This window comes from Salvelinus alpinus, chromosome 11 (genome assembly GCF_045679555.1).
Source record: "Salvelinus alpinus chromosome 11, SLU_Salpinus.1, whole genome shotgun sequence".
Lineage (NCBI taxonomy): Eukaryota > Metazoa > Chordata > Actinopteri > Salmoniformes > Salmonidae > Salvelinus > Salvelinus alpinus.
In genome coordinates, this window is record NC_092096.1 from 31,766,632 (window position 1) to 31,793,318 (window position 26,687).

The window sequence follows — 26,687 nt, forward strand, 5'->3', positions numbered from 1 at the left end:
ACAGACCAAACAGACCACGCCGAGGTTAGGGATTTGAGAAGTCAATGAGAGAAGTGAAAAATGATTCCTGAGTTGTTCATTTTCTCGAAATCTAAAGACACAACCTAGATTCGAGCCAATGCATTAAGTAGTTGAACATGTTATTAATCTAACCTCGTGAAATTCACAAACTGACACTATATATTGAAGGAATGCCTTTGATTTGACTGCCCGCACCTGCGCAGTTTGGCACGAGTGACCGTGACGTCTTTCTAAGCATGCGCTTTGCTAGCCAACGTCGTCATGACATTGCCCAGTGCCGATCGGGGAATTCTATTGGAGAAGCAGTTTTAGCCTATCTTCATACTGTACTGTCTTTGTTGTAGCGGTAGCCTGTGGTCCACTTTCCTAAACCAGGAACAACAGTCGCGCAAGTCATTGCGAGATGGCTCAGCAATTGTTATTAAAAGTAATTTGCGATCATCAGGGAGCATTGGACTATGCACATCTGGCAGATGTTGGGGTTGGGGCAGATATGTTCTGCGCTCTTGATAAACTTGTTGAAAACGATTTATTTTCTATAGCGCTGTGCAATGGAAACAAACGCATTATTGCGAAAACGAAAGTTAGACGCTGCAAAGCGCAGCAATGTGATGGCTGCAATGATTTACACCTGTGTAAATTTTATCTATTTGGGGACTGCAAGAATAGTAGGGGAAGGTAAGCATAAAATATGTTTTATATGATGTGGGCTAAATAGGCTGCGTTTAGACAGGCAATCCAATTCGAAACTTATTTCCTATAATCTGATATTTTTTTTTAGAGCTGATGTGATTTTTTCAGAGGACCAATTATTATTTTTAAATATCAGGATTGGGCTGCCTGTCTAAACGCAGCAATAGGACCAGAGAAGTAAAGTAAGACAGGTTGTTTTGCGTGGCCCGGTTTAAACTCTGCTCTTCCGGTGCACCAGGCCATGCAAAACGAACTCGCCCATTGTTTGACTGTGTACATGTATCATTGAAACGGGTTATTATTATTACTATTTTTACATTTGAGGTATTTCAGCCCAAAACATGAAACTGCAACATTTTAGAGAAATTCTATGGGGTTTAGAAGTTGAATTAATTCAGCAAACTTTATTTTCTATGTTTATTAACCTGTTTCTTGATACTTTGACTCCCAGACGGACATGCCGCTTTGGCCATGACCTTCACTCCGAACACAACTCCAGAGTTTTGAGAGAGCATACACTTGAGACTCTGAGTAGACAGGAACTCCGGCAGCTATTATTACAGAATGACAACTCTCTCCTTCCACCGGTAAGAGCCAACCGTTTACCTCTAACTGCTGATGTGGATCAGTGGAATGTGTGTGTCTGTAGTGCCAGATCCAGACATAAGCGACATAAGCAATGGGGTGGGGGAGTCTATCAGGTCTCAACTTGTTGTTGAGAGTTAGAATAGTGTAATACACAAAGGTGCGAGTTCGAAATGTGTTTCTGTATCAGCAATTTTTTCTTATTAGGTCATTCACTGACAGTCACTCAATTAGTCATGTCAGCTAACCATTTTTAGATAGGTAAATTAGTCTATCCAGGTATCTAAACTTGTAGTAATCATGGCCAATACTGACCAGGCATGCAGGGCACATGCCCAGGGCCACTGACCTCCAGAGGGAGGTGATTTTGTTAGTCACTTTCACTCAGATACCATTAACATGGCAAAATGTGTGAGGTGGGGGGGCAACAAAATCTCGCTTAGAGGCCCCAAAAGGATAGAGCCTGCAATGTGTGTGTCTGTGTCTGTGACTGATGAAGAGGTGCTGTCTGCACATATTAAAATCCATTTGAATTCAATCACTTTTTGACAGCATCCCTTTTTATGTCTAAAGTTACATTGATGCTGTTGACCCGGATCACTGGTTGCTGCGGAAAAGGAGGAGGTTGAAAGGGGGGTGAGTGTAACGGATGTGAAATGGCTAGCTAGTTAGCGGGTACGCGCTACTAGCGTTTCAATCAGTTACGTCACTTGCTCTGAAACCTAGAAGTAGTGTTGCCCCTTGCTCTGCAAGGGCCACGGCTTTTGTGGAGCGATGGGTAACGACGCTTCGTAGGTGACTTGTTGATGTGTGCAGAGGGTCCCTGGTTCGCCGCCCGTGTCGGGGCGAGGGGACGGTACTAAAGTTATACTGTTACACATGGAAGAGGTGGTCAGAAAGTGATATTTTGGACTTGAAAAGTAGGCTACCTGTGCATGTTCGTCCACTCCAAAATAATTCCAGCATTAAAACTGCATGTATACTCGTGCCATTGTAGTGGAATATTGACTCAGAAATATAACACTCTTACTGGAACTTGTGAATTAAAATGAGACTTTAATACAAAGTAGCAAAGCTGTGCTGATCCATGGAACAACCAACTTTCTAAGCACGGAGCTCTGCCTTTATAGCTTTGCAGCCTCACATGCAGCATATGGGTACACCCCATATGTAAATGAAATAACACCCCTTGTACTTTCACCACCATTATCTTTCCTCTGAGTTCTTGCTTGTTCACGCCCAGTAACGCCCACATCTGCTTCGGGTTTAGATTATAATGGTGGCAGGACCCCTTTATGTAATACAAAAAAGAATACATTTTATTGTATATGCGTATGTTTCACTTTTTGGTTATTCTACCATCATCCTGTCCCCGTGTTCCCTGACATCAGTATGTCAGATGCATGAGCATTAGTTAATGTAACCATATACATTGGCTAATGGGATCTTTAACCTGAGCTTTCCCCAGAACCAGCTAATGCACTTGGTGACATCATTTTTATCTTTAGTCAATCGATTTTTTTTCTCCCACACCATTTGATGAATGGAAATAGACATATGTTACAAAACACCAAAAAGTGTACGTAAAGATATTCAGGGATGACCATTTATTAGACTACATCAACTGATGTGTCTTTCTGACAAATACTTTTTTTTGTAGCCTGAAAAGTCAGGACACCTGAAATGGGGCTGAAACTGTCCTGGGGAAAATGGGATGGTCATCCTAACACACACGGTCAACTTTACTAGACTAGGCTACAATGTGTATTACCATGAACTTCTAATAGGCCTACCGGTGGCCAGTGATGTAGTGGTAAAAAATAGGTGGGTAAACTCTGATTGCCGGTCACAATGAAAAAAGTAACGCTCCCTATAATGAAAAGGGTGGGTAAATGGCATTTACTTGCGTTTACCCTCCACTAGGCCTACACCACTGCCAGTAGCCTTCCCTGTCAGCCGAGGCAATTTTACACACATGAACATACGCAGAACAGGTAGCCTACATTCAATATAATAGGCCTATGATTTGAATCAAAACATGTTTACACCCTACAGTGCATTTGGAAAGTATTCAGACCCCTTGACTTTTTCCACATGTTGCTATGTTACAGCTGGATACAAATTGTAAAAAATGTATTAAAAAAAATAAAACATCTCAAATCTACACACAATAACCCATAATGACAAGCAAAAACGGGTTTTTAGAACATTTTGCAAATGTGTGTATATATAAATGAAATATCACATTTACATAAGTGTTCAGACCCTTTACTCAGTACTTTGTTGAAGCACTTTTGGCAGCGATTACAGCCTTGAGTCTTCTTGGGTATAACTCTACAAGTTTGGCAGACCTATATTTGGGGTGTTTCTCCCATTCTTCTCTGCAGATCCTCTCAAGCTCTGTCAGGTTGGATGGGGAGCATCGCTGCACAGCTATTTTCAGGTCTCACCAGAGATGTTCGATCAGGTTCAAGTTCAATAGGTTTCCTATGGAGGATTGACAGTATAATTTAAAACAACATATTTTCCCATTCAATTCAACATTCTCTGATATGTGCACCTCCAACAGTCTTTCTGGAACCATTTTGAAAGTAGACATTGCTATTGTATTCCCATTTTAGTACATTTATCAGCCAAAACATGATACCCACCGTGTATTCTAGAGCATGTTGTGTCTCAACGGATGGCGGACACAACATAATAGGGTCTAAGCTCCAACATTTTTTAGATTTTTTTGTTGAGTTTATTTGTTGAGTTTGTTTTATTTGATAATTGTCGTAAAAATCTTAACCCTTTACACTCTTACCCGTATACAGGTTGAAAATGGCAGATTTGGGCACTCAGTGGCAGTACAGTAAGATGCTATACATGCTGTCAGACCTCATGTTGTCAGATCTCATGTTGTCAGACCCCCTTGTCAGACCCCTTCGTGCTCCACAGTGCTGTATTGGTTTTGACTGACAGATGTTCTCAACTTGAGCACCGCGCACGACAAGAAGTTGCCCCCATCTCTCCCAGTAATTCGGCAACTTTTGTAAATGTTTTGTTGACCGAGTGAGGGAAATGCTGTAAATTAAGAGGACTCAATGTACAGTATATTGAAATATGAGATGTTGAGGATTATAATAAATACTGCGTTGATGTCATACAAGCAAGCCAAACACCTGTGAGTCCAAATGTGCACGTCACATTTCCATATCATAAAACTCATATACTGTGTCAACGTTTATGATCACTATGTTTGATGTACAGTTACAAGATGACATGGCATCATACCCTGAACAGAATGAGCCTATGTTTGTCTACTGTGAAGAAGATTTGCCGCTGCACACTCACCTGAATGTACTCATGACTCCTTTTCTATGTGGACCAAAATTGCACTCTGTTTCCCTGAATTGCATTGTGAAAGCCTGACACTGTAATGTCATATTTTAGAATTTAGCTAGTCTTGTTGGCAATAGAACAACCTTTCAAATCATGCCCACCTGACCCAGATTGAGATTTATAAAGTTTTTGTATTACGTAAAGAATAACAGTAATTGTGTGATAGCAGGGCTTATGTTCCAAACAAATGAACTACAAGTGTGCTTTCTCTAGTTCCTCAACGGCACAGCAAGGAGAGCTCAAAAAAGCAACTTATAGTTGAAGACTCATCTTTGAGTCATACAAGAGTGTTAAAATCACTTAGGAACTGTGCACACTTTGGAGAGATGTGTGGTCACTTGGACACCAGTTAGTGCTCTCACTCAAACCCTTGTAATTTTTTGTTGTTTTATGTTGCACCGACCGCACATTTTCCTGGAATAGTCTTATCATGTTACTGAATGTATCCAGAGTATTTTCAGATTTTGTTATCTAGTAAATGTAAAATGCATATAAAATCAACAGTGTAATGTTTGGTTTCAGTCTTGACAGGTGCTGTTGTGTCCTCAACATTTGGTCTGATAATTTTCCCATAATCTCCAAACTTTCCCTTTCAATTTGTTATGCATTTCATATGTCTTCTGTAAGAAATAATTAAATGTCTTAATTGTTTATTATTATGATAATTTCATTTATTCTGATATTTCAGGGGGTGGTAGCACCCCTACTTCCTGCGGCTATGGGAATAACCAATGGCGATGCGGCATCGCAGGCTGTGAAATTTATAGCACGCTTCAGTCAACCACGGTGAATGTGACTGTACAGCAAATGTTAGAAATGGTAAAACGTTTGATACAATTTTCGCCTGACACGATCACTCTTAATTGTTGCCTAATATGTTGGCATGCATAACATTTTTTATTTTTTACCAATTCCGATATTTTCAATAATGTGAAAGTCATTTTGAACTGATTCAAACAGTATGTTTTAAAAACTGCATTTGTATAATATGACCATTATATCTACGCATGACCAATTTATGTATCTTTATTAACAATGTCATATTCTGCTTGAAATAACATGTAGGTTAATGAAATAATCAAAAGAAAAATGTGATTATTTATTACCCTAGTGGTAGGCATTATATCATGTGAATTAGGCCTCATGTGAAATCATTGTCAAAAGCGCAACAGGTACTGTTGCATGTAGGTGTAGATTATTTATGGGTTGATCATATAGAAATATCAAAACATTCTTTCAACTCCAAAGCAATTGCCTGTCTATGATGCCGGATCCACTGACTCGCTACCTTTTTCTATAATCAAGACACCTGCTGGTAACTCATAAATGGTTAGGACAGCTCATGAGGTGTCCTAAATATCTGTCGACTAGGTATGACTCTTACGACTAAAGAGGCTTCTTACATACCTTCTATTTTTACCCATAAGAGTAGGAGTAAAATGTCTCTATGCTCAGCACTTATGACCAATTGTCTACCCTGAGATGCTTTGTGGATACGGGCCCAGCTGTCAGATTCTCAAGGAAGAGGTTGTTTCCCTCATCAGTGAGATGCACGTAATCCCTAAGGTACTTCCCAGGGACACAGTGCTTTATGGCAGAATGGTGGATTGTGGGCATGTGCCTGTCACAGAGAAATGCAAACACCAGCTGGTTGACAGAGCACCGGGCCATCTCTATGTGCTTGTTGCTGTCCTCCTCCCACTGGAACTTCCAACTCCTCTACTGTGTGATGTCAGAGTAGATCATTGTTGTCCCGGGGAACATTTGGATGACTACGTCCAAATCAGCTCACATCTGACGCACCTTTGTGTGTCCCAAGTCGTTTCCGAGGTGGATGACTATGATACATTCACGGTCGCACCTTGCCTTGGTGAGAGAGAATATTTGAGAACCGCTCATCCATATTTCACGCTCCTGTAGTCATTTAGCCAGCTACATTGTGTAATCTCATCGTAAATATTTGCTTCAGTCTTTGCTTCCTTGCTCTCACCAATTTGCTTAGAGCAATGATCAGTAGGATTATGAGCTGGGATCTTGTCAAATTAGTAAAACGCACCACATTGTGAGAGTTCACAAGGATAGCATGTGTTAAGCTGTATTATAATGTTGTATAATAATGTTGCATAATCACCTTGAAACCATGGAAATGAAAAACAAAAACTACGTTTTAAGTCAGAATAGGCATTGGTCTGAAGCCGAAAAATAAAGGAAATTCACATGAGTACCACAATGCTTATTCCACCCATGCTCTACCAAGGTTTTCCAGCACATAGCTTTGCCCTACTACAGTAGCTATGTTGGTATTGTACTTCAAACTGTGTAGGCTGGTTGCTTTGGATTCAAACCTTCTCAAACAGCCTAATTCATACTCTTCAGAGGGATAATGGACTGTACAGTGTCCTGCTATTGCAATTATATATAACGGTATAGATATACAGTACCAGTCAAAAGTTTGGACACACCAACTCATTTCAGGGTTTTTCTTTATTTTTATTTTTTTCTACATTGAGGAATAATAGTGAAGACATCAAAACCACAAAATAATACATATGGAATGTAGTAACCAAAAAAGTGTAAAACAATGCAGAGATCATCTGTTCACCTACTCAGCGTCTCACAAAGACACAGCGGTTGGAACTAAAAATCTCAAATTTGGACTCATCAGACCAAAGGACAGATTTCCACCGGTCTAATGTCCATTGCTCGTGTTTCTTGGCCCAAGCAAGTCTCTTCTTCTTATTAGAGTCCTTTTAGTAGTGGTTTCTTTGTAGTAATTCGACCATGAAGGCCTGATTCACGCAGTCTCCTCTGAACAGTTGATGTTGAGATGTGTCTGTTACTTGAACTCTGTGAAGCATTCATTTGGGCTGAAATCTGAAGTGCAGTTCATTTGTGGCGAACGTATCTTCTGCAGCAGATGTAACTCTGGGCCTTCCATTTCTGTGGCGGTCCCCATGAGAGCCAGTTTCATCATAGTGCTTGATGGTTCTTAAAAGTTCTTGAAATGTTCTTGAAATGTTCCATATTGACTGACCTTCAATGAGGTACTGTCATTTCTCTTTGCTAATTTGAGCTGTTCTTGCAATAATATGGACTTGGTCTTTTACCAAATAGGGCTATCTTCTGTATACCCACCCCTACCTTGTCACAACACAACTGATTGGCTCAAATGCATTAAGAAGGAAAGAAATTCCACAAATTCACTTTTAACAAGGAACACTTGTTAATTGAAAAGCATTCCAGGTGATTACCTCATGAAGCTGGTTGAGAGAATGCCAAGACTGTGCAAAGTTGTCATTAAGGCAAAGGGTTGCTACTTTGAAGAATCTAAAATATATTTTGATTTGTTTTAACACTTTTTTGGTTACTACATGATTCCATATGTGTTATTTCATAGTTTTGATGTCTTCACTATTATTCTACAATGTAGAAAAAAGTTAAAAATAAAGATAAACCCTTGAATGAGTAGGTGTGTCCAAACTTTTGACTGGTACTGTATATCATTTGTCTGTATGTATTTTTTTAGATATAGGCCTATTGTAAATGTGTATTATTGTTGCATCAACGTCTTTATTATAAAAATAAATACAAGTACAATCATAACTTTAAGCTACACATTATTTTGCAAGAGGTAATGAACTGTCCATTGATCAGCAATTGATAAAACAGGATCATGTTTGAAACTCAAGTGCTTCTGCGCTTATGTCAATATTACGCAGGGAAGCTAACAGTTACATAAATTAGGAATGCAGATAGATAAATCCTATCTGAGATACTGTGTCCAACACACCACCACCTGTTGGGCATATACAGACCAAAAAAGGATGTTATTTTTACAATGACATTTATTGCTAAAATAAACATTTTTTTAAAGCATGAAAAGGTAGCGTAATGGTATAATGTCCTACTATGGTGTGAAGAATCCAATGCTTTACCTTGTATGTGGTACAAATCACATTATTGTGGAACCACCTCCTCTAAGAGTATGTCTGTTTTATTTTCACTGAAAACAGTTTTTGATTTAAAAAATCTTGTATGTTTTGGCATTAAACTTCAAAAAGTGTAGCACTTGGAAGGGAAGGTTTTGTTCAAATCAATAGGGGTTCTGTCAAAAAAAAATTGAATTCAAATGGATCTACCCAATAGCTCTGTGTGTTCATCTCATGCTTTCTTGCACATAGAGTATGGTAAACAAGTATTTTAAAAGCCTTGTCTCTCACTCTTTCAGGTGTGCAACTCTTATAACAAAGGCACCGGGCCATATGGCAACTGCCCTGATCAGGAGGGGTGCAGGAGACTTCATGTGTGTGACAGGTACATCAGAGGAACCTGTTCCTCTGGAGCCGACTGCAACAGGTGTCATTACTTCTTCGAGCCCCACCCACGGAGGACCCTGCAGCAGAGGGGAGTGCCAAACGATCTAATGGCGTCCATGTTGTCCACCTACCAGAACATCCAGGCCATGAAAAGTGAAGGTGCCGGCGGTGCTTCTTCCATCAACAGGCCCCAGAGCTGTCCTCCGAGAAATACAGGTAGATGGCTGCAGAAGCAAACAACATGGTTGTGTTCAGTGGGGAATAATGTTTCAGAACAGTCGCTATAGTTACCTGCAAAACCTTACTTGGAAGTATTTCTCTATGGACTTGCTTGCCAGCCAGGGTTGGGGTCAATACCATTTAAATTCCAGACCAGTCAATTCAATAAGTACACTGAAATTCCAATTTTCTTCAATGCTTTTCAATAACCAGGTTTCCATCCAACCTTTTTATGCGAGTAAAGTACATGTTGCGTGAAAATGAAAATTTCTTGGTAAACTTTCCAAATGTCGACAAAACAAAATACACTAGACAACGTGTGGTTTTTTGGGGGGTCAGTAAAAGTGATTATGCGAGAAATGGCTGTGGAAACGCTTATTCTCAAATATTGATATAATAACCATAATATTGAAGTAAAATTGGAGTCACGGGGTGACGTTGTGTGGTCCTCCTACTACAACTGGAAAAAGCGTACAGTTTATTAGGCTACAGGTGAAATCAGTTATGATGAACTTCACAGGGTGCTGAAAGTGCACGGTGACACGCTTGATGCTCCTTTCCAATGAACATCAAGGGTCTTATTCTGATGACATGATCATAAATGCTTGGCTGCCATTTGACAAATAAAAATGATCTTGCTCTTTTGTCTATAGGATTTATGTATTTGTTTAAATTTATTTCACCTTTATTTAACCAGGTAGGCCAGTTGAGAACAAGTTCTCATTTACAACTGCAACCTGGCCAAGATAAAGCAAAGCAGTGCAACAAAAAAACAACACAGAGTTACACGTGGGATAAACAAAAGTACAGTCAATAACACAATAGAAAAATCTATAGAAAAATCTAGATACAGTGTGTGCAAATGGGTGTTCATGTTAGCTATACCTGCACTGTATCTGCGAGCTGTTGGCTAGAGCGCACGTGCCAATAACAGTGGGCACATTCGCTATATAACGGAAAAACAATTATTCGGTACTTGGGAATATAACCGCAAAAATAATTTTTATGTGCGCTATGTCATCATGCACAGCCTTTTATCCGCAACAAGTCAATTTGATGGAAACAGATCTCTGATAGGAAAATGTGCATATAGTTTGGATGGAAACCTAGCTAGTGAGGAAAGGTGGAATTGGAATTTGATTTACTTTCTGAATTGACTGGAATTGAGATGGTGTTGACCTCAACCCTGTTACCAACTTTGATTTCATGTAACTAAATGTTTGTTTGTTTATTTGTTCTTTATTTACAGTGAGGAATGAGATCTGCCTGTTCTTTGTCAAGGGGGACTGCAAACAAGGAGGTACATTTAACGAGGGAGATATTGTGTGTGGAGGCAGAGTGTCTGGAGGATAGCTTTCCCATGTTTGCTTTGGCAGAACACCTGCAAGGGCCTTGCCCGATTTTTACTCAGGCAGAAGCTATGGCACCCGGCCGGATATGAGTTTATCTACAACTTTCAAGGTTGTCAGGAGATACACAATACAAACCCTGTGAAACCACAATTTAGGGACAAATCAGTCTGTTACCCAGGTGCAACAATGATACTCAGCAACATATCACATCTCACTGAAAATGTATGACTTTCAGAGAAATGCTGGAGAGTCCACTTCAAAATGCCCTACAAGTGGGAAGTGAACAATGGACAGACTTGGTCAGCTCTGCCAGAAAATGAAGTGATCGAGAGAGACTTCTGTGACCCTTCTAAGATACACAGGTACAGTATGTTGTTATTTCATACTTAAAGATAGACTCAGCGATTTCCTCAACAACTAAGAGCGTTGGAGCACAAGACTCAACTTCCCCGCTGTTTTGGTCCCATGGATACCACGCTGTAACAGTGTGAAGCGAACCCGTGCACATGCGCATGATATAGTACTGTGTGTGACTGTCTTGATTCTCAATATCTGCGGTGCTGCTTGTGGCAATATCATTTTGCTGAGTCTACCTTTAACTAGAAAAACTATGTCAAACTGTGAATAAGGTACAATATAGCCATTTATTATTTTTTTACCATTTACATTTGTCGTGCCTTCACAGTGAGGGATCTGAGCGTGTGCAGTTCAACTCCATGAGCCGCGGATTATGGGAAGTTCGCCGTCTCTCCACAGTTTCCTCTGTGACCCAGCCCACATACGTACTCACCACAGAGTGGGCATGGTTCTGGGAGGACGAGTACGGCAAATGGGTCCAGTACGCATCCGTCGTAAGTGGTGTGAAACACTCAAACAGGCTGATGTGTTACGAGGACAATAATAGATATAGTAAACTGTTGTTCCCCTTGAATTTGAGTTTTTTTCTATAAATTACAGAAAGAGATGCACAGATTGTCATCCATCACCAGTGAAGACCTTGAGAAAAGGTTCCAGGAGGATCAAAGTGCTGTGGTGAAGTTCACTGCAGGCCAGCAGTCTTATGAGCTGAGTTTCAGAGGTAACACATCTCAAACTCTTGAAAAACAGCTCTCATGTGCAACCTTCTGTAATAATAATATATTTTAGTTATAAACGCTTAGCACAAGTTAGTTAGAGTCTGAAAGGCTACTCTTATACACTACCAGTCAAAAGTTTTAGAACACCTACTCATTCAAGGGTTTTTCTTTATTTGTACTATTTTCTACATTGTAGAATAATAGCGAACACATCAAAACAATGAAATAACATATATGGAATCATGTAGTAACCAAAAAAGTGTTAAATAAATCAAAATATATCAAATAGCCACCCTTTGTCTTGATGACAGCTTTGCACACACTTGGCATTCTCTCAACCAGCTTCATGAGGTAGTCACCTGAAATGCATTTCAATTCACGGGTGTGCCTTCTTAAAAGTTAATGTGTGGAATTTCTTTCCTTAATGCGTTTGAGCCAATCAGTAGTGTTGTGACAAGGTAGGGGTGGTATACAGAAGATAGCACTCCTCACTCTCCTTGTTGGCAAGAACAGCTCAAATACAGCAAAGAGAAACGACAGGTCCATTATTACTGTTGACAGACATGAAGGTCCCATAAGTCCAAATCAGCGGATGACATTTGCACAGAAGCTTTTAACCAGTTTCTTCAAGTGCAGTCGCAAAATCCATCAAGCACTATGATGAAACTGTCTCTCATGAGGACCGCCACAGGAAAGGAACTGTGTACGGCGTACATGCTTTACAGTGGGAAATACACATGCAGAGATAATCCGTTCACCCACTCTTTGTCTCACAAAGACACGGCGGTTAGAACCAAAAATCTCCAATTTGTACTCCAGACCAAAGAACAGATTTCCACTGGTCTAATGTCCATTGCTCGTGTTTCCTGGCCCAAGCAAGTCTGTTCTTATTATTGGTGTCCTTTAGTTGTGGTTTCTTTGCAGCAATTTGACCATGAAGGCGATTCACACATTCTCCTCTGAACAGTTGATGCTGAGATGTGTCTGCTACTTGAACTCTGTGAAGCATTTATTTGGGCTGCAATTTCTGAGGCTGGTAACTCAAATGAACTTTTCCTCTGCAGCAGAGGTAACTGGGTCTTCCATTTCTGTAGCAGTCTTCATGAGAACCAGTTTCATCATAGCACTTGATGTTTTTTGCGACTGCACTTGAAGAAACTTTAAAAGTTATTGAAATGTTCCGTATTGACCGACCTTCATGTCTTAAAGTAATAATGGACTGTCGTTTCTCTTTGCTTATTTGAGCTGTTCTTGCAACAAAGTAGGGCTATCTTCTGTATACCACCCCTACCTTGTCACAACACTACTGATTGGCTCAAACGCATTAAGAAGGAAAGAAATTCCACACATTAACTTTTAAGAAGGCACACCTGTGAATTGAAATGCATTTCAGGTGACTACCTCATGAAGCTGGTTGAGAGAATGCCAAGTGTGTGCAAAGCTGTCATCAAGACAAAGGGTGGCTATTTGATATATTTTGATATGTTTAACACTTTTTTGGTTACTACATGATTCCATATGTGTTAATTCATAGTTTTGATGTCTTCACTATTATTCTACAATGTAGAAAATAGTAAAAATAAAGAAAAACCCTTGAATGAGTAGGTGTTCTAAAACCTTTGACCGGTAGTGTACGCCCCTCAAATTCTATTACTAAAATCCAGCAGCAGATAGCCTAGATGTCAGAGATGTTGAACAGGAACTGTAAGGATACTGGTTCAAATAGTTCATCTTGTAATTACAGACATGACACAAAAAAACAAAACATATGGTACTGTAAGGATGGTCAGACGACGTCCTGTCTTTGTTTCAACTGTGGACGCACAAGCTGCAAGAAGCAGGTAATGTATGAATGGGATTGGACTGAGACTGGGTATATGTTCTGAATCAAACCATTTCTATATTTACCTAATAGATGACATAGTTCTAATAATTTTTTCTTGTATATGAAGGTTATTTTTCATATGTCATTTCAGGAGAAATGGACCACGCAATTTCAGAGCTGTTCCTGGATCTTGGGACAAGTCTGCGATACCTGACATTGGATACAAGGTTACTTGTTTACATGTGATTCTACGGCTTTGGATTGCAGGGAAGTTTAACATTGCCTTTCATTTGGTTTCAGCTGTGACAACCATTTTGTTTTCTCCTGCAGACAGTCACTCTTCTGAGTTCCGACAGGGACTATCAGAAGGTCCAGGAACTTTTCAACAAGACCATGAGGTGCGTCCAAATCACCAGCATCGAGAGGGTCCAAAACAGGGACCTCTGGGAAGTCTTCCAGTGGTATGTTTACATCAACTCTCACACACAATCCTAGCGTGTTACTTCCAAAATACTAAGTAAACTCTGGGTTGAACAAGATTATGGGTAAGCAGTGTTAGGAATTTAAAACCTGGTCAGGGTGTGTAGCCATGAGATACAACATATAAGGTGACCATCTCCTATATTTAAAGGTTTATTAGACAAAGAGAGACGTAGACAGACATATGCATATGAGAAGACAGACATATTCATGTAAGAGGTCTAGAGCAAATCAGAGGGGAGGGCTGACCTTAATACTCTTGCCTATCTTTGTTCACTGCCAAAGCATTAAATCAGGGCGGAGACCTTGGGGTTGAATAGACTATACATTTGAAACATCGTAATTGCTTAAAGACACCCATAAACGATTTTATGTCTCAGGGGCCCAGATACCAGTTACTGAGAGCTGCTTTAAGGTGACCTCTGGCCTTACAGAGGGTACCTAGAGGCCACATTTCAATAGGGAATAACCATCTGAAAATATCAATCTTAACAGCAGCTAATGGTCAATTCTTAATGGTCATTTTTTCTTTCTCAGGAAAAGAGATTTAATGAAGAAAAACAATGGAGGTCAAAACAGCAAGGAGCTACATCTCTTCCACGGAACGGACCCAAAACACGTAGACTCCATTTGCAGAGATAACTTTGACTGGAGACTGTGTGGAACCAACGGAACTGTGTACGGCGAAGGTACCTCATGTTAACCAACTGTCAGAAGTGTAGTCAGATTTTAAAAGCAGTCATTATCTCACTATAGTCTGTCATTTTGTTTTACTGATGATCTTCTCTGTTTGTTTTAGGGAGTTACTTTGCCAGGGATGCCAAGTACTCACACAGCTACACCAGCCACTCAGGAGTGAGGTCCATGTTTGCTTGTCAGGTGCTTGTTGGCGACTACACACAGGGGAACTCGGGGCTCCGTCGCCCCCCTCCAAAAGGCGAAGGAAGCCCGACTCTCTATGACAGCTGTGTGGACAATGTCCTGAACCCATCCATATATGTGGTGTTTGAAAGGCACCAGGTTTACCCAGAGTTCCTCATCAAATACAATGATAGCGTCATGAACTGGCCCACTTCGGCTCCAGCTCCACCCAAAACTGTCTCTATCCAATCCACTTCCTTAACCCCAACATCCAACCGGATTCAAGCCACAGCTGCTGTCACCCCATCGAAGAGAGTTCCATCCACTTTGAATCCATCTAAAACTGCAGCCACCACTTCCTCAAATCCAACCCATTCTCGTCCCACTTCACGTTTTGTCCATCAGTCTCTCCCAAAACCTGCCCAAGCCCCATTGATATTCATTCAATCTCCAGTCCTCATGAAGCCAACCACAAGTTCTCAATTAGTGGATATCACCCTAGGCCCAGATTTCACTCCCTCATTTGCAAACCTCTCTCACACACTCACTACCCCAGCCAGTAACCTCTCTCGTACGCTCACTACCCCAGCCAGTAATCTCTCTCGTACGCTCACTACCCCAGCCAGTACACCCTCTCGTACGCTCACTACCCCAACCAGTACACCCTCTCGTACGCTCACTAGCCCAGCCAGTACACCCTCTCGTACGCTCACTACCCCAGCCAGTACACCCTCTCGTACGCTCACTAGCCCAGCCAGTACACCCTCTCGAACGCTCACTACCCCAGCAAGTACACCCTCTCGTACGCTCACTACCCCAGCCAGTACACCCTCTCGTACGCTCACTAGCCCAGCCAGTACACCCTCTCGTACGCTCACTAGCCCAGCCAGTACACCCTCTCGTACGCTCACTAGCCCAGCCAGTACACCCTCTCGTACGCTCACTAGCCCAGCCAGTACACCCTCTCGAACGCTCACCACCCCAGCCAGTACACCCTCTCGTACGCTCACTAGCCCAGCCAGTACACCCTCTCGTACGCTCACTACCCCAGCCAGTACACCCTCTCGTACGCTCACTAGCCCAGCCAGTACACCCTCTCGTACGCTCACTAGCCCAGCCAGTACCCCCTCTCGTACGCTCACTACCCCAGCCAGTACCATCTCTTATACGCTCCCTACCCCAGCCAGTACCCTCTCTTATACGCTCCCTACCCCAGCCAGTACCCTCTCTCATACACTCCCTACCCCAGCCAGTACCCTCTCTTATACGCTCCCTACCCCAGCCAGTACCCTCTCTCATACACTCCCTACCCCAGCCAGTACCCTCTCTTATACACTCCCTACCCCAGCCAGTACCCCCTCTCCTACACTCACTACCCCAGCCAGTACCCCCTCTCCTACACTCACTACCCCAGCCAGTACACCCTCTTATACACTCACTACCCCAGCCAGTACCCCCTCTCCTACACTCACTACCCCAGCCAGTACCCCCTCTCCTACACTCACTACCCCAGCCAGTACCCCCTCTCCTACACTCACTACCCCAGCCAGTACCCCCTCTTATACACTCACTACCCCAGCCAGTACCCTCTCTTATACATCAACGACCCCAGCCAGTACCCCCTCTCCTACACTCACTACCCCAGCCAGTACCCCCTCTCCTACACTCACTACCCCAGCCAGTGCCCCCTCTTATACACTCACTACCCCAGCCAGTACAGCCTCTCGTAGACTCGCTCCCCCAGCCAACACCGCCTCTCGAAGACTGGCTCCACAACCCCCCACCCCCTTTCCTACACTCACGCCCTCACCCAGTACCCCCTCTTATACATTCACTACCCCAGCCAGTACCCCCTCTCCTACACTCACTACCCCAGCCAGTGCCCCCTCTTATACACTCACTACCCCAGCCAGTACAGCCTCTCGTAGACTCGCTCTCCCAGCCAACACCGCCTCTCGAAGACTGGCTCCCCAACCCCCCAACCTCTCTCCTACACTCACTCCCTCAGCCAGCACCCCCTCTCGCACACTTTCCCCTTTAGCTGGCACCCTATCTCTGGCTCACACCCGCTTAACGACCACTACTCGCACTCTCTCTGCCAGCAGTACCTCTCACCCACTATCCCCTTCATACTCATTGAGCACACCTTACCACACACTTTTTCACTCATCATACTCCCCCACTTACACACAAACTCCCTCACGCACTTCCCCCTCCTCGTCAAGCAATTCTCCAAGCACACTCTCCCCCTCAGCAAGCAACCCATCTCGGGTGTTCTCTCCCTCGACAGGTGCCTTCACTGGATCCCCTCCTGAGTCACTGTACAGTGTTCCAACAGCTGGAAGGAGGGACACCAAAGAAAAAAACAAGTGCCTTCTGCAATAACTTGTCTTTGTCAGGTTGGAGCAGTAAGTTAATAGAACGTTTTGATGGCAAACTTCACATTTTCAAATGTTCAAAAACAGAAAATGTATTAAAATGATGAATGATAATTCATTTGCACACGAAATATGTTTTATAGCTGTGTGTCTTTACCTTGTAGGGGCTTAACATTAGTAAAGCTGTTCACAACTAACCAGAAGTTGGTAATTTTGCACAAATATGAATTTGATGAGCATGTTTCCTTTACTCAGGTCTGCTGACACAGTCCATACATTTTGTAAATGAAACAAGTTTGATTTCTCTGTTTTAAACTGAATAAACTCAAAAAATCATTGATTGTTGTTTGTTTTTTTGGACAATCAAACTCTTTTCTAAGAGATTTTGAAACACTCAAATGTCAGAAACGTTATATTTTATGACAAATATCATCTTTATTGACTTTAAACGGAATCAATGATTAACTACTGCTGCTACTGTGTGTCTAACAGGCCTATTGTGATGTAAATGAAGGTTCCACATGCCACTGGGACAGAGTTCAATGTGAGTATTTAAAAGGGTGTGTTCTGTCATTAGTGTGTTCTATTGCCTGTTTGTTATACTTGGCTACCTTCATAATAGGGGAGTGGTTACATATGCTGTAGGTTTAATTTAGTCAGAAATGGTTTTGTCGCATGCTGGTCACCTGTTTGGCAGTTAATGGAGAGCAAAGTTCTACTTCATATTTGACAATATATGTACAGTTCATGTAATTGCGAGGGCCAACAGTCATGTGTTGTACGGTAACGGACATGGATACAACAGCTCTGATCTACAAGGTCCTCTGTGCCCATGATGGGTCCTTTGAGCTGGGAGAATTACGTGCCAACATTAGCACCATAGAAGATGACCTGGAAAGTGTTTTAGGGAATCAGGAGATGTTTACCAGGGCTGTCTCTAAGGGAAACAAACTGATCGTTGCCCAGACGAAGATGAGGTTATGCAGAGCTAAAGGATGTAGTGGCTGCAGCAATTTACACCTGTGTAAGTTCTACCTGTTTAGAACATGTCCATCCAATGAGAGGTAAACCTTTTTTACTTTTCTGTTTTGTTTTTACTCTAGCAGTTATTTACCTGTCATATTACTTCTATTCATTCTACTGTTTTATTTCTTCCATTTTCTAAATTCTTGTGGTCTTACAGAATGTGACATAGGTAATGCACTACAGTATAAATGTCAATTGCTACAGGTTCATGGCAGTTTGTAGATTTGACATTTAAGCCATTTCAAAAAATAAATAGAAATTCAAGAGCTAAATAAGAAAACGCCTCTCGCTCTTCTTGTGATTTCCAGACAAGGATGCCGTCTCTGCCATGAGCTGACGTCAGAGCATAACATCAGAGTCCTGAGAGAGCATTATCTGGAGAAACTGGACAGGAAGGAGCTGTGTACATTACTGCTGCAGAATGACAATGCCCTTTTACCCCCAGTATGTGCGTCATAGGCATTCAGAAAGTATTCAGACCCCTTGACTTTTTCAAAATGTTGTTACGTCATAGCCTTATTCTACATTGGATAAAATATTTTTTTCCCCTCATTAATCTGCACCCAATACCGCATAATGACAAAGTGAAAACAGGCTTTTAGAAATTTGTGCAAATGTATTAAACATAAAAAACAAATACCTTTTTTACATAAGAATTCAGACCCTTTGCTATGAGCCTCGAAATTGAGCTCAGGTGCATCCTGTTTCCATTGATCATCATTGAGATGTTTCTACAACTCGATTGGAGTCCACCTGTGGTAAATTCAATTGATTGGACATGATTTGGAAAGGCACACACCAGTCTATATAAGGTCATACAATTGACAGTGCATGGCAGAGCAAAAACCAAGCCATGAGGTGTAGGAAATTGTCCGTTGAGCTCCGAGGCAGGATTGTGTTAAGGCACAAATCTGGGGAAGGGTACCAAAATATTTCTGCAGCATTAAAGGTCCCCAAGAACACAGTGGCCTCCATCATTCTTAAATGGAAGAAGTTTGGAACCACCAAGAAAGACTTCCTAGATCTGGCCGCCCAGCCAAGCTGAGCAATCAGGGGAGAAGGGCCATGGTCAGGGAAGTGACCAAGAACCCGATGGTCACTCTGACAGAGCTCTAGAGTTCCTCTGTGGAGATGGAATAACCTTACAGAAGGACAACCATCTCTGCAGCACTCCACCAATCAGGCCTTTATGGTAGGGTAGCCAGACGGAAGCCACTCCTCAGTAAAAGGCACCTAAAGACTCTCAGACCAAGAGAAACAAGATTATCTGGTCTGATGAAACCAAGATTGAGCTCTTTGGCCTGAATGCCAAGCGTCACGTCTGGAGGAAACCTGGCGCCATCCCTACAGTGAAGCATGGTGGTGGCAGCATCATGCTGTGGGGATGTTTTTCAGGGGCAGGGACAGGGAGACTAGTCAGGATTGAGGGAAAGTTTAATGGAGCAAAGTACAGAGTGATCCTTGATGACAATCTGCTCCATAGCACTCAGGACTTCAGACTGGGTGAAGGTTCACCTTCCAACAGGACAACGACCCTGAAGCACACAGCCAAGACAACGCAGGAGTGGCTTCGGGACAAGTCTCAATTTCCTTGAGTGGCCCAGCCAGAGCCCGGACTTGAACCCAATCTAAAATCTCTGGAGAGACCTGAAAATAGCTGCGCAGCGATGCTCCCGATCCAACCTGACCGAGCTTGAGAGGATCTGCAGAGAAGAATGGGAGAAACTCCCCAAATACAGGTGTGCCAAGCTTGTAGTGTCATACCCAAGAAGAATCGAGGCTGTAATCGCTGCCAAAGGTGCTTCAACAAAGTACTGAGTAAAGTGTCTGAATAATTACGTAAATGTTTTTGCTTTGTCATTATGGGGTATTGTGTGTAGATTGATGAGGGGGAAAAATTATAATACATACAATACATAAGGCTGTAACGAATATATATATATTTTTAAGTCAATACTTTCTGAATGCACTGTTTAGTTCAGCCTCTTTACAATTTAAGTTGAATACAGTCATAAAGATGCAATGCCAGCAGGGAACACAAGCTGATTCTTACTTTTGATTCACAGGCATTGTATATTCAATGTTTATTTCCCCATGTCCAAAATGACTAATGATGAATGCACAGACTTGGGGCTATCATCCAAGTATGTTGTCGTGTCTTTGGCTATGCCGGATTAAGTGATATGACATGCTATTCTATAAAATCCTTTCTCTGTAATTAATATTACCTGATTGAGCTAATCATGTAAATGTAATTAACTAGAAAGTCGGGGCACCACGAAATAATATTTATAGAGCAGTTATCTTCCGAATAAACTCTTAAAGACCTAGTAATATTTTACATCAATAGCAGTCAATATTAATCGTCACCTTATTTCAGTCTCATCTGAAATTTGTAAATTCTTAGTTCACGAACCCTGGCTAACAAGTTGAATCAGCAATTGTTAGTGGAATTTTAATTCCTATGTATTCATTAACCAATTAAATAAAAATACTCAGTCTGTACCCAGAGTTTGTAAGGTTCTGGGGGAAGTGAAACAGATGGAGACCAGTTTAAAATAGTCAGTGACGTTTATTCTCGAGAGCTCTGATCATAATCACATATACCTTAGTTTATATATCACACATAGCGTCATAGCGTACGAAATGTCCCTCCTCTTGGACAATGACGAAGCTGCTTTTAAATTCCATTCCAACACATACATATTGCTTATCATATGCTACCACATGTTACATTATTCTACTGCAAGCCTAACGGTTTCTCCTCTCCCTGGGTGGGGAGACTTTCTTCCTGTTATCAGTTTAACAGTGGTCACAAGTTGTCTGTCACAAGCTGTCTGTTAACAGTTCCTCTTTGCCAACATTCTTCATCAGACAGGGTAGAATTCTGTTAGTTACAATCCTGCGTTAAATGTATACATATTTTTGTCATTATACATAAAATCCATAACAGCAATACAAAATTGGGTAAAATTATTTATTTACTAAATACCTAATTAATCACACAGAATTACATATACACAGAATGAATCATACCTTGATTACAAATTATGTCATGAAGGAAAACGTCCCTAGCGGACGGAACAGATATGACAGCTGGTTACACAAAGAAAATGAGGGTTGGGTTTGAGTGAAAGAGCGGGAAGACTGAAGAACAAAGGGAGAAGCGATGTCTCTATCGTAAATACAGGATCTTATGTATTCTAAATTACCGCCCATTTGGAAAAGGAAAATGCAATGAATATTTACTCTGAGCTGCGCTTCAATAGGTTGGTGGTAGATGGAAGGCCGTGTTGCCCAACAGAGTCCTTTGAAGAGTGTCTCTGGTGGTGAACGGGAAACATTGTAGTGTCGTCGTTGTGTGGTAGACGGGATACTCTGTCTGTCCTCTCCTAGCCCAGTTTACAGCGGCCGCTGCTAACTCAACGGCTAGGAGGTATCACTTCTGTAGCGAATAAGAGTTCAAAGTTCATACCATTCGCAACCAAAGCTCACGCTGAGGTTGGCTTCGTTCTGTAGTAATTATCTGAAACCTTCTGACATTGGATCGTCATCCTAATGTACCCGGAACAGGAAGTTATATTGTCGTCAAGGCTTTATATAGGAAGGGAGAGGAGGGCGTGTTTCATAGTTTATAACCAATGTCTCTTCATGTGGGCGGGCCACTGAGTCGGGTCTAATTCACTCATGAAAACCCAATTCTCACATTTTAGAAGCTAAAATCACATTTCATCCCCTCACAAATAATTTCATATTCAAACATTTAAATTGCACAACAATTCCATGTGAATCTGATAACTATAATGTGTAGACTTTCCACTGTACCGTTTATGTCATCCTATCATTGATGAGAATGTCTCAGATGACAACCGAACTGACATCATATTCATGAAGTACCAACGCATATGTTCAACTGGTTGGATTACCAAAATATGGTTAATTTCCCCCCACCTTCTGATGTTCCCAGAATCTCTATGTTAACCAAGGGATTTTCAATAGTCACAACAGTAGGGTAGAGAGAGGAAAAAAAGTGGGAGAGGTATTTATGACTGTCATAAACCTACCCCCAGGCCAGCGTCATGACAATGTGTACTAAACTGAGCATGCAGATATCTGTACAAATAATGAATTTGAATTGGGGCTGATGCACTTAAACAGAGTTTGCACTACCCAATGTCCTTATCAAGCCCTCATCAGGAGTGGTCTGTGTTTGTCTCCAGGTTTGCTTCACATACAACAAAGGTAGTGGAGAGTACGGCTACTGTCCTGACAAGGAGAGCTGCAGAAGACTCCACGTCTGTGAGCGCTACATCAGAGGAACCTGTGCTGCAGAGGTGGACTGTGACAGGTCTCACGACTTCTACGAACCCCACCCGCTCAACACCCTGCAGCAGAGGGGAGTACCTAATGAACTGGTGGCATCTATGTTGTCCACCTACCGCAACATCCAGGCAATCAGGGATACAACTGATGCTAGTGACAACTCACGTTGGTAAGAGACCTTGTAGAGTAGCCCACACTATCCTCGTCTCCGGGCTCAATTGCTATTGGATATAAATTCGTAGAGAGAGCTGCCAGGTGGTTGAGATTATACTGTACTGACTGTATTTTCTTATAATGCGGTCTAACTTTCTCTACTCATCCTCAGCAAAAAAGACTCTGGTAACCGCCTGCTGAAATCCAAAGCTTTACCCAGTCACTGGGATAAATCTTCAGTACCTGAAACTGGATTCAAGGTTCATAATAATTTTTTAACTCATAAGATCTTCCATCTGGTCAGAAGGCAGTGAAATATAAAGCTATTACATTGGTAAAATTAGGTGTTCTTTTCAAATGCATTCTCTCTAGAGGGTTGCTCTGCAGAGTTCCTCAGCTGAGCACAAGAATATTCTGGATCTTTTCCATCAAACTATGACTGGCTTCAGTGTGAAGACTATTGAGAGGGTGCAAAATCGGATCCTGTGGGAGGTCTTTTCGTGGTAAGAATCACAACTCCTCGTGCCAAATAAAAAATGTAATCTACCCAAGAAATATATTCATATTGTCTGCGTTAATCAAAGCAGTTACAACATAACATATGCAAACAGATGTAACATGTTAATGGTAATTGGTACTTAGTTTTCTAGCAGCAAACGAGCAGACACATGCAAATGCTATGAGGTGACACGCCAATGAAGATACTGACAAATTAATCTGTTGTTCCTCTCCCAAGGCAAGAAGATGTGATGAGAAAGACAAACGCAGGGAAGGAGAATGAGAAGCAGCTGTTCCATGGAACAGACTCTAAACATGTGGATGCTATATGCCTGCAGAACATAGACTGGAGGATGGGTGGAACACAAGAAACGCCCTATGGGAAAGGTGATTTCTGCATTTTAGATTTGAAAGTTTATATAAGAATTTGTTATGTTATGTGGAAATGGCATTGGACCACATCTTTTTTGCTATGCTCTTTCACGTCACATTGTGGAAATACAGTGGAAAAGTTGACCAAACAAATGTCTTTGTTATGTGACACTGTCACTGTGATTGTTCTAACCCTAACCCATGTCTTTCCAGGAAGCTACTTCTCTAAGGATGCCAAGTTCTCCCACAGCTACACCAGCCAGTCAGAAGTCAGGTCCATGTTTGTTTGTCGTGTGCTGGTGGGAAACCACACACAAGGACACTCCAGCTACCTCTGCCCCCCCTCAAAAGATGGAAGTCACACCATCTCCTATGACAGCTGTGTGGATGATATCTACAACCCCTCTGTATTTGTGGTGGTCGGGAAGCACCAGGTTTACCCAGAGTACCTTATTCAGTACAGGGAAGGGTCCAGGCCTGGGACCTATGTTCCACCACCTAACTTTGTCCAAAACCAGAGCCACCACAACATGTACTGGCAACTTATTCCAGTCATGCTACACTCACAAGCCACCCCTGTGCTGCCCAACAATGCAAGGTTCAGATCTCCTTGCCCAACAGGACCTGCCTTTTCCCAGCCCACACTCAGTACCCAGCCACTATTTTCACATTACTCAAACCCACCCAGGCCTCCCTCCAATCCCTCTGTTTCAAACCCTTCAAGACAGAGAACCCCCAGACCTATCTTGACACATGCTTCTGCACAGTTTGGCTCCCTTAACTCCTTGACACATCCATCGTTTCAGCCAGGCCTGATGACTTACGTCCCTCATCCACTACCCTGGGTCGGCTCTATGACCTCCATACCACGCGCACCTCCACCCAAGACAAGATCACAGTTTGCTAAAATGAAAGCAAAAAGTAAATCTACGGCATCACTAGATAATCTATAATCCTTGGTAGTCTATTTTTATAAAAAATGTATTTAGAGGGAAATGACCTTTTATGTGTAAATAAATTGTATTTATGGATTTTATTTTGAAATGTGTCCTTTTTAGCTCAGTTGGTAGAGCATGGTGCTTGTAATGCCATGGTAGTGGGTTTGATTCTCGGGACCACCCATACGTAAAGGGAATGCACGCATGACATTAAGTCACTTTGGATAAAAGCGTCTGCTAAATGGCATTTATTATATAATGTGTAGTTCAGACAGTGTTGACAAAAGAATCAGAATTGGGCTGCCTGTTTAAATGCTGTCATAGTAGTTTCTGAATGCACCACTGCATAAAATAAAATGTAAATGTTTTTTCTACTTTTTAAGGCGTTTGCTTCCCCCTTGTGGTGATGTTGCTGAATTGCACCCTACTTATTCTACATTTCTCCTCACATCTAGTCAAACATCCAGTCAATTACTTTCTATTGGTCATTGAGTATATTTAGTTGAAAACACAAATCCAACTACTTTACAAAATGTGTCAGCAGACCATAAGTCCCAGAGTGAAGGAAACGTGCTCATCATATTCCTTGTTACTAGTTGAACATCACAGGAGGCTGATGAGGGGAGGACGGCTCATAATAATGGCCGAAACAGAGCAAATGGAATGTCATCAAACCCCTGGAAACCATGTGTTTGATATCATTCCACCAATTCCGCTCCAGTCATTACCACAAGCCCGTTCTCCCCAATTAAGATGCCATCAACCTCCTGTGTTGAACATCATTCTTGTTTGTTGCAAGGGTTTAACACACCAACTATGCATATTTGACATGAAAATTGAATTATCATTCAGAAACACTACAAATTGTCAACAGGTTGAATTTTGACCGGCAAATTGTTTAACTCCTGCACTCTAGATGATGTGATAGTAGCAGATGTGTCAGAAGTAGTGCTCGATGTGGAGTGGTGAGACCCAGAGAGTGTGGAAGAGTCTGTGTAAGTGGGGGAGTATGATGAGTGAGAAAGTGTGTGGTAAGGTGTGCTCAATGAGGTTGAAGGGAATAGGTACTGCTGGCAGAGAGAGTGCGAGTAGCTCTTTCTGAGAGGCTGTGACCCTGAGAGGGTGTGTCAGTTGAACGGAAAGTATGCAAGAAGTGGTGCTGGCAGGGGTAGTGAGTGTGCAAAAGGGATTGCTGGAGCGAGTGAGTGTGCGAGTGTGGGCAGTGCCAGGGCTAATGAGTGTGTGAGAGGGGGCACTGGCTGAGGGAGTGAGTGTGCAAGAGGAGGCACTGACTGAAGGAGTGAGTGTGCAAGAGGGGGCACTGGCTGAAGGAGTGAGTGTGTGAGAGGGAGCACTGGGTGAGGGAGTGAGTGTGTGAGAGGGAGCACTGGGTGAGGGAGTGAGTGTGCGAGAGGGGGCACTGGCTGAAGGAGTGAGTGTGCGAGAGGGGATGCTGGGTGGCCAAGTGGGTGTATAAAATGGGGTACTGGCTGTACGAGAGGGGGTACTGGCTGGGGGAGGGAGTGTAAGAGAGGGGGTACTGGCTGGGGTAGTGAATGTATAAGAGAGGCTGCTGGGTGGGGTAGTGGGTGTATGAGAGGGGGTGCTGGTTTGGGTAATGAGTTTATGAGGGAGTTTGCAGAATAAGGGAGTTTAAGACCAATTAGCTTGGCCTAGGGTGGTATCCAACAACTGAGAACTTGAGGCTGGCTTCATGAGGACTGCAGACTGACTGAATCCCAATGGAGTTCGGGCAGGTTTTGGGAGACGTGAAGGGGGAAGAGAATCGGTTGGATTAGAGAAAGTGGTGGCAGCTTGAGATGGACTCAAAGTGTAGCAGCAGCTGCTGCTTGAATCCGGTTGGATGTTGGGTATTGGACTATGTAAGTGGATTGGATAGAGACAGTTTTGGGTGGAGCTGGAGCCGAAGAGGACCAGTGCATGACGCTATCATCATATTTGATGAGGAACTCGGGGGAACACCTGGTTCGTTTTAAACACCACATATATGGATGGGTCCAGGACATTTTCCACACAGCTGTCATAGAAAGTGGGGGTTCCCTCGCCTTTTGGAGGTGGAGGTACGATGGAGGTACGAGTTCCCTCGTGTGTAGTCACCAACAACCACCCGACAACAAACATGGACCTCACTCCTGAGTGGCTGCTGTAGCTGTGTGAGTACTTGGC

The 26,687-nt window shown here is 42.4% G+C and overlaps 1 protein-coding gene across 1 annotated transcript; it reads left to right on the forward strand.

Moving 5' to 3' along the window:
• Positions 1-100: 100 nt before the first annotated feature.
• LOC139533294 (uncharacterized) lies at positions 101-24,851 on the forward strand. Its single transcript, XM_071331362.1, has 19 exons — positions 101-699; positions 1,166-1,301; positions 8,912-9,215; positions 10,468-10,518; positions 10,806-10,932; positions 11,256-11,421; positions 11,528-11,648; positions 13,391-13,487; positions 13,623-13,698; positions 13,802-13,932; positions 14,489-14,640; positions 14,751-17,194; positions 17,947-18,254; positions 18,525-18,660; positions 22,437-22,708; positions 22,865-22,952; positions 23,065-23,195; positions 23,429-23,577; positions 23,776-24,851. The coding sequence occupies exons 1-19, from the start codon at positions 425-427 to the stop codon at positions 24,513-24,515; spliced, it is 5,904 nt and encodes a 1,967-aa protein (XP_071187463.1). The 5' UTR covers positions 101-424; the 3' UTR covers positions 24,516-24,851.
• Positions 24,852-26,687: the final 1,836 nt, after the last annotated feature.